Source organism: Ctenopharyngodon idella, chromosome 11 (assembly GCF_019924925.1).
Source record: "Ctenopharyngodon idella isolate HZGC_01 chromosome 11, HZGC01, whole genome shotgun sequence".
NCBI lineage: Eukaryota > Metazoa > Chordata > Actinopteri > Cypriniformes > Xenocyprididae > Ctenopharyngodon > Ctenopharyngodon idella.
In genome coordinates, this window is record NC_067230.1 from 9,776,432 (window position 1) to 9,792,704 (window position 16,273).

At 39.8% G+C, this 16,273-nt stretch overlaps 1 protein-coding gene across 1 annotated transcript; it reads left to right on the top strand.

Annotated features, from left to right (window-relative positions):
* Positions 1 to 209: 209 nt before the first annotated feature.
* On the top strand, positions 210 to 15,511 carry LOC127523038 (acidic mammalian chitinase-like). The gene is made up of 7 exons (XM_051913488.1): positions 210 to 937; positions 1,033 to 1,153; positions 1,259 to 1,441; positions 1,550 to 1,666; positions 1,754 to 1,886; positions 9,745 to 10,028; positions 15,506 to 15,511. The coding sequence occupies exons 1-7, from the start codon at positions 843 to 845 to the stop codon at positions 15,509 to 15,511; spliced, it is 939 nt and encodes a 312-aa protein (XP_051769448.1). The 5' UTR covers positions 210 to 842.
* Positions 15,512 to 16,273: the final 762 nt, after the last annotated feature.

Consider the following 16,273-nt stretch of genomic DNA (forward strand, 5'->3'; position numbering starts at 1 on the left):
TCTGAGTAAAAGTTGCCCTCTACTGGTAACATACCATTTTTATATCTTCTAAAAGTTTTTTTTTTTTTTTAAAAACATGGCTTATCCACAAAGATCATGACAATTTTGCATTTAATCTGAAATTTTTGTAAGCCACATTACCAGTGAAATAAGCAGCCATACATTTTCTTGTTCACACCAGATTCTCCATTATGTTGTCCAACTGGACAAACCGTCAGACATTCATTAAGTCTTCTATAGAATTTCTGAGGAAGTATAACTTTGACGGGCTGGATTTGGACTGGGAACACAAGGGAACTCCAGAGACACGTCCAGAAGATAAGCTGAAATTCACTCTACTGTGCAAGGTTAAAACTAAAATGTTTTCAAATAGGGTTCCAAGAGTTTTCCAATGGATCAGGTCAGAAAGACACCTCATCTTTGTAAAATTTTAGTGGTACATGTCAGATAAATATATACCATACAAACATTTGGGGTCTGTAATATTTTTGGCAAAGCAGAATTTTCAGTCTTCAGTGTCACATGATTCTTCAGAAATCATTCTAATATTCTGATTTGGTGCTCAAGAAATATTTCATATTATTATCACAACAGTTGTGCTTAATATTATTGTGGAAACCATAATACTTTTTTCAGAATTAGGCCTATAGGATAATAGAAAGTTTAAAGTAACAGCATTTGTGTTATATAAGCACAAATATTACCAAATTTATTGAGGTTTATGCTTAAAACAAGAAAAAAAAAAAAAATGCTAAAGGACTAAATAAACCCTTGTTTTAAAAAAAAAAAAAACACCTTTTGTGAAACTTTAGGAACTTCTGGAAGCATTTCTAGCTGAAGGCATGTCAAACAAAGATGCAAGACTGATTCTAACAGCAACTGTTTCAGCACAGAAAGAAGTTATTGAAAGGAGCTACAATATTCCAGAGATCTCAAAGTAAGAGCAACATGTCATCACATGTCAATCCTGTCTTATGATAGTTTTAAAAAATGGCAGTTTAAAAGTTTAAAATGTGGAAACATTTTTTCTAGGTATTTGGACTTTATTAGTGTCAAGACATTTGATTTTCATACGTTTAAAGACGGCATTGCGAGACATCACAGTCCTTTGTACAGTGCCGTCCATGATGAGGAAAATATCAACTCAAACACCGTAAGCATAGTGATTGACATTAAGCACTATCATTTAAGCATGGGCTTCAAGACAAGTAAGTAACTTTAACTTAGTACTGTTTGCATGTTTTCATCTTTCATGCAGGATTTTGCCCTACAATACTGGAGATTCCAGGGAGCTCCTGCCGAGAAGTTGTTGATGGGTTTTGCCACATATGGACGTTCCTTCATCCTCACCTCCTCTCAGAATGGAGTTGGTGCCCCAGCCAATAACTTTGCTTCTCCTGGACCTTATACACAAGAGATGGGCTTGTGGTCTTACTTTGAAGTAAATGGCATAAACATCTTTTCTGGACAGAAACTTTTGTTTGACATTTTTAAAATGGCTTGCAAATGCTTGTCAGTGATAGTTAAGGAATATTTTCTTTTTTTCAAGATATGTCTTTTCATACGTGGTGGCATAGTACAGTGGATAGAAGACCAGAACGTTCCTTTTTCTATTAAAGGCAGTGACTGGGTGGGCTTTGACAATCTGAGGAGCTTTGAGATTAAGGTAAACTCGATTAAGTCACATAATACTACGTCTAAACTTAAAGATTATTTTACATGACAAATAACAGCTCTGCCTTATATTGTTAAGATAAAATACTTACAGGAACATAGCTTTGGAGGTGCGTTTGTATGGGCTCTAGACTTGGATGACTTTTCTGGATCTTTCTGTGGACAAGGCAATTATCCTTTAGTCAACAATCTAAAGAAATTGTTAATACTTGGTGAGATTTGATTAAATACATTGCTTTGCCTTTTTTGAATGGTTATTTATGATAAGGATCTGAAATATGTTTATTTATTTGCAACAGGAGCAAAAGATGAATTGTTTGCTTCCATGGCTACAAGCACCAGCACTTCCAACAACACTTTTGCAACAGTTGGGAAGGGATCTTCACCGCCAACATGTGTGAAGACTCTCAGCTCTCTTCCAGCATTGGGAAGTCAGTTCTGTGCAAATAGATCAGATGGACTTTATCACAGAATGGATTCCCGTAACTCGTTTTATAGCTGTACTGGAGGAATGACAAGTATCACTTGGTGCACCTCTGCCATTTTAAATAATTCTGGGGCAGCACAACCATCACAGATGATCCTTTTGATTACATTAGGTAGTGCAAGTCTCCTAATGTGGCATTGCTTACTGATTTAATGTAAAAACATGGATGGAAAGACAACTCAGCACAAGTTTTAAAATCTCTTTTAGCTTACTGCAGGATTGGTCACAGCCTACTTATGGATACATGTTGAGCATTTTTGAATAGCTGTGATTGTTACTGTGAAATCTTTTTTAATTGTCTTCAGCAATCGCCGGCATGAAACAGAAGTTGAAATAGTCGTTTCTTCCCCATTGTGACGTAAATCAAAGTGAAATGGCTTCTTGTTAAAAAAAAAATGCAGGGTGGAAAAATGGCTATTGCTGTCTCATGTGAGTGACAGATTGTCCCACTTTCACTTTAGTAAACATATCCTCAAAGAAAGATGTTGTTGCAAGAGGGAGGGGAAATTATTGTGATTAAAGATTAAGCGAGCACATGAATTAAAAAAAAAAAAAAAAAAAAAAAAAAGATAATGACTGCAAACATAAATCATTTGTAATAAATACTGCAATATATCATTTAAAAAACAAGAATTGTCAATTTTGATCATGGTGACATGCTTTAATTTACATTTGAGCCAATTTAATCAATAGTCAAGCAACTAATTTATCATAGAAAAGTGTCTCACAAATTTTTGTTGGATGTAAAAACTGTTTCTAAAACAAAACTGTTTTAGCAAATTACCTCTACACATGTAATGTGAAACAAAAGATGTACTATTGCATGCATTTACAGGAAAATATGAAGATCATTATTTAATTTTTCTTATTATTATTGTCATTATTATTTTATTGTTGGTGTCATTAAAATTATACATTAGTAGGTAAACAACATTGTCTGTGTATTTTATATCTAGTATTCTAATACTTTATATATATATATAGTATATCTAATATTCCACATTGTGACTGATCTGTGTGAATTTACAGTCAACAAATACAAATGGCAAAATTTTGCTTTTATTCTTTTCATTAGGGTGTTTTTACGAAAATAAAAATCCCACAGTATAGTGACTATTCAGGGACTATTTTTTATAATGCTACCTGTTTGTTTTTTAATTCTTATGAATAATAAAAGATTTAAAATCATGTATAAGTCACATCCTATCAGTAGTCAACTGAAAAACTGTTCATCATATTTAAAGGATAAGTAAACCTTAATAATCATTTTACTCACTCTCATTTTTTTTCAAATCGTCTAAGTTACATATGTAACCCGGTTCCCTGAGAAAGGGAATGAGACGCTGTGTCATGGTGTTGGCACTATGGGAAGGCTCCGCGTGAACCGGTGTCTGAAGCACGTGTGAACACATGCCAGCTACTGCAGTCAGGTGACGTCACAGGTTCGCCGTCAGGGACCGATTAACACGGGCCTACCGGGCATGTGCCCAGGGCACTAGACCAGAGGGAAGGCCAGACAAGCTGTGGGGGCACAAAAAATTAAAGCAAGAAATTGGAGCGCCAGTTTACTTAATCTGAAATTCATTTCTTATCCGGTCATAACTGATTTGGGGGCAGAGCTAGCTAGTGAGACCGCAGCGTCACTGCATTCACCAGCAACTCCCAATAGGAAGAAGGCAGATTAAAGTATTGCTATCCCGACCGTCCGAACCCTCGGCCATCAGCTCTAAGGGACAACCTAACCAAAGGGAGCATAGAAATAAACACCCCCTCCTTAACCTCCTGATAAAGAAATAGCAACATTGCTTTTGGGAAGTCTGGCCACAGAGCATCGAGAGTGGAGCGTCTATGGCAACTTCCACACCCTCTTGCTCTCTATCTCTGACACTAGCCTGTCGACACCCTACCTCCACAACTAGAGGGGCCACAGAGAAAGAAGGATGCCTGTGGCGATAACAGCCACTTCTTCAAAGTGGAGGACCTATTACCGAAAGACTTCCACCACCGAACCTCTAGGGAAGCACATTACCTGATAGTCAGGTCACCTAGAGAATGAGCCAACATAATCCCATCAGGCTACTACCTCCAGTGTACAACGTACACCGAAGGAGCTACTGAGAGAGCGGGGCACCGTAGTGCTCTCCAAACTATTCCCTACTATATGGCCCTCATTGGTTGATGGTTGCCCTTTCCTACAGTTCTAGCAAGGAGGACAGAGAGTGGTCTGCTGACTGCGACAGAATGTCCACTTTTTATTCTCTGTCATCCCATTACTCTTCATGACCGTTTAGAAAACTTTCTTATCTTAGTCTTAGATCTTAATCTTAGTCTTAGTTTTAGATCTTAGGGGTTCTTAGATCTTAGGGGTTTGGCTTATGTTGCGTCTTGGCCCAAATAACCTCCCTAAGTTCCTTCTTAGTCTTCTTGTGAGGTCGCCACATTGAACCTTGACTCTTGGGAGGTGGTGCACGGGCAGCCACACTCGCCTTCTGATCCTGTCTCCAGCTAATGCCAACTACAGGGTCAGAAGAGGGATGTGAAGGACCTTGACCACGTCAGGGAATGTACTTCTTGAACGCAGCTGACTTAACCTTTGTCTCCCTGAACCTTTGAACCACCATCTCAATGGTGGTACCAAAAAGTCTGGAAGGCAGAGTCCCGCATGCTTTTCTAGCAGCAGACCTGGTTTTTCTCAATATTAAAACATAGACTACTTCTACTGTTAATTCTTCAAGTGATCAATAAATTTCTCCAATAACAGCGGGTCTAATAGCCAAGACTATTTCGACTCAGTTTCAGTACCTACTGATAGGCATCTGCTTTCAAATGGTCCAGTGCATATTTGTGTTCACTCTCTGTAGTCTGAAGACCGTCAAAGGTTTCTATTTACAACGCGATTTGCAGCATTGCGCACTGTAGCCAATCGCGGTGCAACTGAAGTAATTGACAGCTTCAGCTCTTTGCTCGCTTTCTAATCTATTCACAATTTGAATAAAAGTTTTATTTTCCATGCTGCTAAGAGGACCAACAGCCACGTATACACTGCAGAGTTTCAGGATAGACTTCCATTTTTAAATGCAGAGTGAATCCGCTAAAATATCTCCAATATTATATGACAGTAAAGGCTCATATTTGGCTATGTTCTTTTAATTTATGGAGAGCTCTAGGCATCTATATAGCCTGTATAGCCTATTTAAGCACATTTTTTCAAAATAGCCTGTATGGGCAATTTGTTCACATAATGTAAGCAAACTTTTCACTTTTTTTTTTTCTGTTAATTATTACCTTGTTGGGCTGTCTGTCCATTTTTCTTAAATGCATTAACTCAAAATGCCTAATGTTGGTTTGATTGCTTGTGTTACATAAGAAAATAACTTTTGTCTACCTGATATTGTAGATTTAATGCAGGTGCGGTTCATGTCACAGTCTTTATGTCAAACTTCAGCTTCTATGTCTTCAGGAAGCCATTTGTCTGTCTGTGCATGTGAATTTCCCTGCGTTTCTGTGTTTGAAATGAATAAGAATCCATGGCTAGCAGATTTAGGTTATCTGTTTAGGAGCGGAGAACACTTGGTCAGCTTTCGAGGGGGCTGGCTATGCTTACTGTGATTTCTGCACAATGCAAAAGATCCATTCTTGCCTGACTCTTTTTAACGGTGATGGGAGCCAGGCGTCTGTACCCCGGTGGGTCGGGTCCCGCTGCTGCTGAGGTGGCATGGCGGCTTCAATCGTGGGATCGCAGATGGAGCTGGCTGAGAAGCTTGAGACACATTTGTCCCTTTCTCAAGCTCACTAGCTTTGCTGCTCTCATGCCAGATCCGGAACCCCCCTCTGCGGCTTCTTCTGGCATGTTGTTGGCCGGGTCTAGTTCTGAGGAGATAAAAGAGACGGGAGTTGAGCTAGATGTTTTGAGTGAGCCCGTCTCCTCCCTCACCCCCACGAATGAGGAGTTGATGGATGTTATGACCCAGGCCAAGGCCAAACTTAAGATAGATTGGACAGCAGAAAAGAAGGAATCTGCTCCAGGCAGACTGGATGAGTGGTTCCTTGCGGGTCATAAACGTCCCCCTCCAGTGAGCCTTCCGTTTCTCCCTTGTTGTGAACAACAGTTAAGATGGCATTCCAGGGACCAGATTACGACAGGGCCCCTCTCTAACTGCTGGTGTGTAATAAGATGTGCCACACTGTGATTGGATTTTTGGTGAATGAACATAAACAAATGTTCAGCAACATCAGATAAGATGTTAGGACAACTGCCAGACACCTCTTCCAGAGCAGGAAGGGGAACCTTCGGCACCCACCAAAACCAAGGAGAGGACTCCTCATTGGACGACACATTGGCTCTAACCACCAAACTCATTCCTAAGGTTTAGGCAAGGACTGCCATAAAAATTCCTTCAGGACCCCCTGGATGGAGCAGCAGTGAGTGAAATAAAGACCAAATATGTTTGGAGGCCTTAATTTGATTTAAACTGCATCACATCCACTCCATCTTCATGCAAAGCACAGTTTATGTTAATGGTTACTGACTGTTAAAACAACAGGTCATGGGACAGACCTGTTAACAGACAAACAAATGCATGGACGATGACTTAACCATTTCATATCGTGTTTGGTGTCTCTGTTCCCTACGATGCCTTTAATAATTTGAAATAGGTTTGGTAAAGAAATAATGCATGGGTAAAATGTTAAAGACACTATTTTATCACTGTACTTTATGCTATGCAAATGAGTTCCACACTAGGGTGGGCAACACCGGGGCTGCTTCAGATAACAGTAAAGGTTCAGAGACAGTTAAGGTTAAGCTTTTGCGAGCAAAACCTTTTACATTGCTTCCAGCTGCACTCTAGCTGCAAAAAGGGCCCCAGCATTGAGGGACTTCAACTGACCCTTACGGCTCCTACAGCAGCGCAGCCCAGTTCGTAAAGGACCTCTGCATCGGCAGACATTGCCTGTACCACACGGCTCCTCAACAACGCAGCCAGCCTGCAAAGGAACCTGTGAAGATTCATCTGACCCAGCTGCCCAGTCCATCCTAAAGGACCATCTTGGCGCAACCAAAGTTCAGCATCCTCCAGCCCAGCGTGGCACGACTACTGGATCGCAACTCCGCGCCCTCCCACTGCACGCAGCCTGCATCATCAGTGGAAGACATCTCAGCTACAGGATTGATCACCCAACTGTGCGGAACGTAAATATAAACTTACCAAACCTCTTTCTAGAGACCCTGGCATTAGTTTATACATGCAGCATATGTTTTTCTAACCTGTTTAGATAACAGTTACTTGAGGTCAGCTTGGTACAAATAATAGGGATATTATTTGTTGAATGATAAATAAGCAATTATTTATCACCATTTTACCAGAGCCATTAGGTGGCTTCCATAAGAAGCATTCCCATACAATTCTCTTCCATTCTACATTCAGTTCAACAGCATTGCATTTATCCATTCTGTGTTCACTTCATTTATTTGTTTCTTTAATTTAATTTAGTATTCTCCTTTGATTATTATTTTACTATCTTTTAGAAGTGCATATTCATTATTTCATTATTAATCGTTGTGGTATTTACTCTTGCATGTCTATTGTTAATAAATTTCATTGATTTTATTATAACTGTGTCTTCCTTGTGTTGATGATCAAAGACTCTACTAGTTGGCCAGACTCTCACAAATCCTTCAGATAAATCAGCTGACCGACTCCCTTTAGTTTATATTAATTCTGAATTATTGAACAGCTCTTTTGGAGTGTATCAGATGGAGGGGTCATCTGATACACTCATAACCACACCTTAAGTGACACATGATCAAAAATCACTACGTCACCAGTGAATGGAGTAAAAATCACTACATCAAAGACCTTCTGAAAGACCTTCTGACCTCAGCTGGCTTGCATCAAAAGATCAGGCAGGTGGTTGCCTTGGGTAAGATGTACTTTGTGGCATCTGAGTACCTGGCCTGTCGAAGATGTGCCTGGCCTCCCAACTCGACATTGGCCACAGGGTGCAGTTCCCTTGCATTCTTACATCAAAACTTGTATGTAACCTCGAGGTAGTAAGTTTGATGCGTCAACCAGGGCTGGGAAACAGCAGCAGCCAGATCCAGCGCAAGCTGCAGGAGCGTCATGCTGAGGTCTGGTTGCAAAAGACAGTCTAGTATCTGACAGATTGCATGGGGATTGCCAGTGCTGTCACGTCAAGCCTGATCCTGCCTGTGACATTTGAACCTTCTCCTTCAATGCCTTCTATCCCTAAGAACCGGTGGCTGATGCAGGTGTATGCCCAGGATGTCCTGCAAAGGCTGGATGAGATCAAGGCCTCTATCACATGACAATATGGTCGGATCTTAAAAATGGATTCTACTAAAAAAGTGGCCAGAAAACTAGCAGGACGCAGCTATGGCACAGCTACCTGGGCAACCAATGTTGGCAATGGTCTCAGACCAATGATTGAAGGCCTCATCAAGCGTTACAGAGTGGCTGGGGTGGCTCCTCCTGAGGTATTGTATGTCGACCGAGACTGCTGTGGCAACACTCTTCTGAGGAGGATGTTTGAAGAGTGGGAGCGACCATCCGATTAGATGTATGGCACTTTATGCGGAGGTTTGCTGTGGGTTGCACCACCGACTCTCACCAGTTGTATGCCACATTTATGAGTTGCCTCAGCCACTGTATTTTCATGTGGGACCAGGGGGACCTGACAGCCCTGAAGAAGGCGAAGCGTGCAGAGCTAGAAGCTGACCGGAAACCATCATCCGAGGCTGATGTGCTGCGCTGTATCAGCCGTAGCGAGCTAGCCCTACATTGCAGGAGAACCACCCACGGAACCAAGGAGACCCTGGCGATGATTGAGAGCCATATTCAGGTCTTTGATGGAGATGCTGGTCTTGACACTCTGGGAGTCCCAATAATAAACTCAGCCTGGATGAGAGAGATCTTAAAGTCCCAGCGGAAGCATGTGGCCTGCATCCAGGATCCTCTAGGTGTGCAGCTCTACATGCAGACGGGCACTGTAGTGAAGGGAGGGCACCGTATGCCAACCTACCGCTGTGCCAGAGGTTCCGCTTCGCTTGAGTCATTTCACCTGCACCTTAACAGATTCATCCCAGGTAAAAAAAAAAAAAGTGACTTAACTGAATTATTAAAATAAGATTTGATTTAATTATATATTGAAATAATAATGAAAATTGCAAGAACAGCTATTTGTGTATTTATATGAAATTTTTGTGGTCTTTTTTTTTTTTTTTTTGAATTTACAGGTACGCTGGCTAGTGACACCTTCTTCCAGGCGTATCTTTTGGATGGACTTGCAAGGTGGAATGAGGACCGGGCTGTGGCAGCAACAACTGATGAGCAGCAGCCACATTCCTACAATCATCTTCTGCGTCATGCTGTTAATACTCTTGCAGAGAAGGTTATGGGCAAGAAAATCATCCCTTATGTTGGGCAAAGAAAGTACACTGGTAGATAACTATTTGTTGTTTTTGGTGACAGTTTCATTCAAGTGTACACATACCATTTAACCACTGAGTTATAATATAATATCCTGGTATATTATCTAATTGTCAATGTTTTAATATTTTAAAGGTGAGCTTATTGGAGTGGAATACCTTTACCAGCAAACTGGTAACATTCTGCAGGACTACAAGTTGGCCATTGAAGAGTTAGAGACCACTGAGGTTGTTATAGAGGAGGATGAAGGTTATGCTGAACTTGAGGAGTTTCAGGACATCACTATCCCCACCTTTGACACAGAACGGACACCTGCTGCCTCTTCACAAGCATCAGTGTCTGCAGCATCTGCAGCATCATCTCCAACCCCTCCAGCAACTAGCCCCATGTCATTACTGTCTGTGGTCCCTCCATCACCAGTGACATCTCCTGTTTCCAGCCCCACGTCATCACAGATTGTGGTCCCTCCATCACCAGTGACATCTCCTGTTTCCAGCTCCACATCACTGTCTGTGGCCCTTCCATCACCAGCGACATCTCCCGTTTCCAGCTCACTGCACACTCAATCAAAGCCAGCACTCTCTCCTGTAGCACATAGCTGTGAGTTTTGCCAAAGTATTCATAGAGTTTTCGGTATTTGTTGTCAAACTAAATCTAAATGTACATTTGAAAGACATAAATACAAATTTAAACTAAATATTTATCCTTTTCATGTAGTCCCAGTGGACCAAGTATCCGCAGAAACTGATCTTCCAACATATGATGTTTTATTAACAAAATTCGGGAGGAGCAATGTTCAAATAATCTGACTAATAATCATGTCATTTTTAGCCAGCTGTTAGTAATCAGTAATCAACATATCCAATCAGCATGAGTGAAAGCATATATATATATATATATATATATATATATATATATATATATATATATATATATATATATATATATATATATATAGACAAAATCGACTCACCCATATTCCTCGACAGTTTTACAGCATCCGGCCCGCCCTAAATTCCCAACATATGTCCGAAATCAATCTCTGCGTACGATGAAGAATCTTTCGTCCTCAAGGAATCTTTGTCACAATCCTCTGGCTTTACTAGGAGCAATTACACCGCCGCCGATCCCACGCGGAGTTACCTGCATGCCAAGACGCCGAAGCCTACCCTCGTCAATGCGAACGAAACATCTGCAATCTCCTTCCATGTATTTCCCTAGTCCGGCCCATTCAATCATTCCATAGAGAAATGGACAACAAGGCAGTCGAGCAACAAGCTCGAGTCTTGGGCAATGCCGCCTCTTCCCGCGAAGGAACGGGCCTTCCTCCAGCGTCAGGCCGCCACAGCAGGCAATTCAGCAAGCCAGAGCCGTGCCGCAGCGCAGATTCAGTCCCAGCCAGCTCACACTCTCCACCCCATCGGCTCTACCCTCAAGAGCACAGTTAAAATCCTTCTGTCCCTGATTGAATTTCCACAGTTATGCCATCTGGATCAATGTTGATCGGGGGAATTCACGTTTTAAACTGTTTCTGTACAAGTGATTTGCCGTTCTAAATTAACGTGCTGCTTCCTTGTTGTTTAAACGCGCAAACAGCTGTTACATGCTCGTATATCACGTTCAGATCGCACGCATAGTCGCATACAGAATCATTGAAACTCGGAACTTATTGTCATCGCTGTCCCGCGATTTATCAACAAAATCGCTTAGAAACTTAAAGTCATAGTATATATCTATTTATATACTAAACAAAAAACAATCCGTGCCGACGGTTTTGCAATCCGTTCCCTCAGTTTATAAACCGTGCTCACGAATTCTTAAACTGTTCCATCGGTTTAACAAACCGTGCCCACGGATTAATAAACCGTACCCACGAATTTCCAATCCGTGCGCACGCTTTCGCAATCCATTCCCACGGGTTTGTAAAAACTGTACTCGCGGATTTGTGGCCCCGCCTCCAATCTTTACCGGCAGATTCAACCAGGCCACCTATTTAGGTGCGGGATGCATAGGCTATTGTAAATAAGTAAACTTTATTTTACAAAATGGAGAATTTCCTGAACTTCCATTAAGAATTCATTTGAGAATTTCCATTATTTTTATCTTTTAAAGTCCATTTTGGGCAAAAAGCTTAGTATAATAAAATCACCAAAACAAGTCTTCATGTTAAGAATGAAGAACTGTACAATTTTTTTTTTTTTTTTTTTTTTTTTTTTTTTTTTTTTAAATAAAGCATTCATTAATTATTTTATGATAAACATACTGTCTTAAGTGCACTCATTTATAGTCATAAATATATATAATTGATAAATAAATACATTTAAAAAATAAATACAATAAATAATAACTATTATTATTATTATTATTGATTATTAGCCTATTGTTGCATTTAGGCTACATGCATTTAGAAGAAGAAAAGAGGAACAAAGAAATTAAAAGTCAGTCATAATACACAATGCCAGGTTTATTAGGCAATAATAATAAAGTGCTAAGATTATCACAAATAAACACAAGATTTTGATGCACATAATTCTTATTAAATCGTTGTATTCCGCTACCCGTTGATAGAGAATCACTGCAGTTAATATAATTTGATGAGTAATACACAATAAAACAATAAGATTCGTTAACACGTACCTGGCCCAGGTGAAAAAAAATACTATAGTAATTTATAGTGAATACTATGTTTTTGAACCATACTATAGTAAAGTACATGAATTAATTTATTGTGGTAATTCTATAGTTGCTGTGATAATATAACAACTATAGTAATATAAACAAATTACTTTACCCAATATTGTACTAAGTTTTCTACAACTTTATAAGGGTATATTATACTACAATATACACTAGAGTTTACTGTATTAAGAACTAAAGTATACTACAGTATTGTAATAAATATCTGATTTAACTTAAAGAGGTTTAATCAAATTAATGAAGGACAGAGGGTACATTACAACACAAGGACTTTATAGAAATGTATTACTTTATTGACAATTGTATACAAAGAAATATAACCCTTATATAAAGAAGCATTTAAATTAGTTCAACGAACATTTACTCGGTACACTCTCACTAGGACAAATGGCGCTACACAAGTGAAACTTTAACACTGCACTACATTGCACTCTAGTGGTTATTCCCAGCCCTACACAGCACACTAGAAATCGTGATCCAGCAATCAATTTAGAAAGTGAAAAGATCAGCGCCGCCCCCGTCCCGTACACAGAGTAATCATGTTCATAAAACTGTAAAACTCACAACTACAGCGTACACAATCACACATACACACAACACATGAAAAATAATTAAAATGTAAAACACTTCCCCATTTCCAGGAAACAAGACCCCACCCCGAGGTCTAGGGAAAGGAATCAGCCGTGCTGGATGGTCAGTGTCTTCACAGACAGCACGCGCTCTTTTTCACTTCGTTCCAGTCCCGCAAGAGCGGCAATTAATCACAACGTCACTGGTCATTAATTAGTCCTTTGTGGCAGCACAATTTTCTTTAGAAATCACAATGTCTGTAATAGCTGTTGATCAATCCTCTTGGAGTAATAAAGTGTCTTTAAAACGCTTCTGGAACATGTGGCCAGCGCTCCTAAACACCCCCCACCATTATCTAACTACACACATACGATCTATCTGACTATCTTCGTTGCCGGACAAACCCTAATGATCTCGAACAACACAAAGCGTCCCCACATTCCCCTGAGCGCAAAAAGCCAGTCAAGTTCACTCTGCCCCCCCACTTCTCTCACCTGTTGTCCCTTAAATGTCCTCTAGGTGAGTTCAATTATCCGTATCCTGTCAATGAAAAGAGAACGTGCTGCATAAAAATTCCAATAGGCGGGGCCAAAGTCAAACAAAAAGAGAAATCCCCAGCATTCATCACACTATTTATAACAGTTGATCAGTTCACTATAGTTAATATTACAGTATGCTGTAGCATTCATTAACAATGTAAATACCATAATATATAGGCTACAGTATACTACAATGTACTATAGTATGGTTCAAAAACACTAATATTTACTATAGTATTTTTTCACCTGGGGGAGTTTGCTGTTCTTCTAAAATGAATCCGTGAGTACAGTTTTTACAAATCCGTGGGAACGGATTTGCGAAAGCGTGCGCACGGATTATGAATTTGTGGGAACGGATTTAAAAACCGAAGGTACGGTTTGCAAAATCTGAGCGCACGGATTGGAAATTCGTGGGTACGGTTTATTAATCCGTGGGCACGATTTGTTAAAGCGAGGGAACAGTTTAAGAATTCGTGAGCACGGTTTATAAACTGAGGGAACGGATTGCAAAACCGTCGGCACGGATTGTTTTTTTTTTCTCCTAGGTGACGTGCCGGGCTCCGTAATTGACAGATAACTGATGAATAAACTATTATGTTGACGGTTCCTACGTAGTTTGGAAAAGTATGGAATTTGATTTGAGTAATTTCCAGGTCTGGATGGAAAAGAAAACGAAAAAAATAAATATAAATAAATAAAATCATACAAGCAGCGTGTTCATGGTAAATTTTAGTGATCCTTTAGTGATTGTTGAACACAATTGAATAAATTCAAGGTGCACATTTTTATTATGCAAAGCTCTTTGTCTTTTACAACGTCAGTCTCTTTTGATCTTTACTAAATGAAGGTGCATGTGACTCAAACCAGCAACAGTTAAAAGAACGGATGATCATCTAAATCAGATTGTAGCTACTTTGCTGTTTGATGATCATTCAACATCAGACAACGACAGTACAATAGGAGCTCAGTTCTTCTGGCCTTTTTCTCCACTGCTGCAGCAGTGATGTCGCCTCGGCTCCCGCAGGAGCTCAGTTTCTCTGGCTAAATTTTTCCACTGCCGCAGCAGTGATGTCGCCTCGGCTCCCGCAGAAGCTCAGTTCCTCTGGCTATTCTCTCCAATGCTGCAGCAGTGATGTCAATTCTGCTCCCTCAGGAGCTCAGCTCTGTCTAAACTCGCCTTCACTGCCGCAGTAATGTTAAGTTCAAACCTACTTATAACATAACTTATTAGTTGTGTTTTACGTTTAATGCTGACTTTGTTGCTAAGTAAGTTACATTGCTATGGACACAGTTCCAACCGTACATCGGACTATTTTATTTAGCAGAAGCAACACAATAATTCTTAATAAGTAAAGTCATTTTTGATCAATATTTTGTGTCAAATTATTTGTCTTTTAGTAAGTAGCTGTGTAATAACGGAAATAATGTGCAGTCATTATTGTGGAACATAAGGGCCCAGTTTCTTTTTTAATGTACATGTACATGTGTGTAAACAAAATCTGGATTATGTTGGACGTGCTTTCATGTGAATATTTATATTCATTGCTGCTATCAAAAGTTCCTAAATTATCTTTCATTTTAGGATTCTGTTGGACCTGATAATATTGAGGGGTATGGAGCCGTGCAGGACTTGAGAGAATTTTTGGTTAGCTTCAGAGACCACTGTCTGGCTTTGACTGGAGAAGAGTGCGTCAAGATCATCACCCTATGGCAGGCACTGGGGGAGTATGACAAGAAGAAAACCATTTACCCACCATGTCATCAAACCACCCTAAAACACGGATGATTCAGGGCCACTAAGAAGATTGTGACACCAGGAGAGCACCAAAAGGTATCTTAAATTTAGCAAACACAGGGTCTTGATTGTCTAAAAGTTGTTTAAATGTCACAATTGTCATTATTGTAGAGACCAAATTTATTGATATGATATTTCAACATCGACCTAGAAAACAAACAAGACAACATGACTAAGCACAGATATTAAAAATTAACATCTAGACAACACAAAGCAAAACATACAGAATAACAGAGTAAGGATTGTGATAGAATTTTTTTTAATTAATCATAACTAACATTCTTTTTCCTTGCAGGAATAACATTTATATGCTTTTTAAACCTAAAAGTCCACCTTGGGCCTAAGTCAGTGTGTGTCTGAATCATGTCCAAATATAAGAAAAGTGGAAATGAAATTTAGGGACAGCTAGACAACTATCTAAATATAATAGCCCCATGATATTGAGTAACCAACAAACTAATAAACACATGATTTGGGCAGATCTTGCTTTACCTGGTAACAGAAGGGTTTGACATATGAAGAACCAATCATATTGTAGAATGCTTTGCCATGCTCCTATCCTATATAAACTGTTGTGTTCTTCTTGCTGGTGGGATTCTCTGTGATTGATATAAGGTCCTCTGGCCGTGAATAAAGCATATTCTAAGGCATAGTCTGGAGTCTTTTTGGTTTTTAGGCTGCGCAGTAGACTAGACACTAAAAAATCTTACTTCCATACACAAGTGATAGTGTTTAGTGGAGCACTAAAGATCTCATTCCCAAGTCCCAAGTGATAGTGTTCAAAAAGGGTAGAGACGTTGACTGACTCGAACAGGTATTGAAGTACGCTTAGTAGAGTATAAATTCATAGGTGTCTGGGACACCTAGTTGTCTGAGACACTCTGTTTAACTTAAGTCAGGTGCGTAGGGGAAAATCTACCACAGGATCACACATTGAAAACAATCCTACATTAAAAATATGTATTCTGTTGTAATTTGCAGGTGTTTCGTTGGGGCTCATAGTCCTGCACAGTGGCCTGACTGAAACCGAGTGGTGGAGGCCATCTTTACAAGGCTCTGTGTT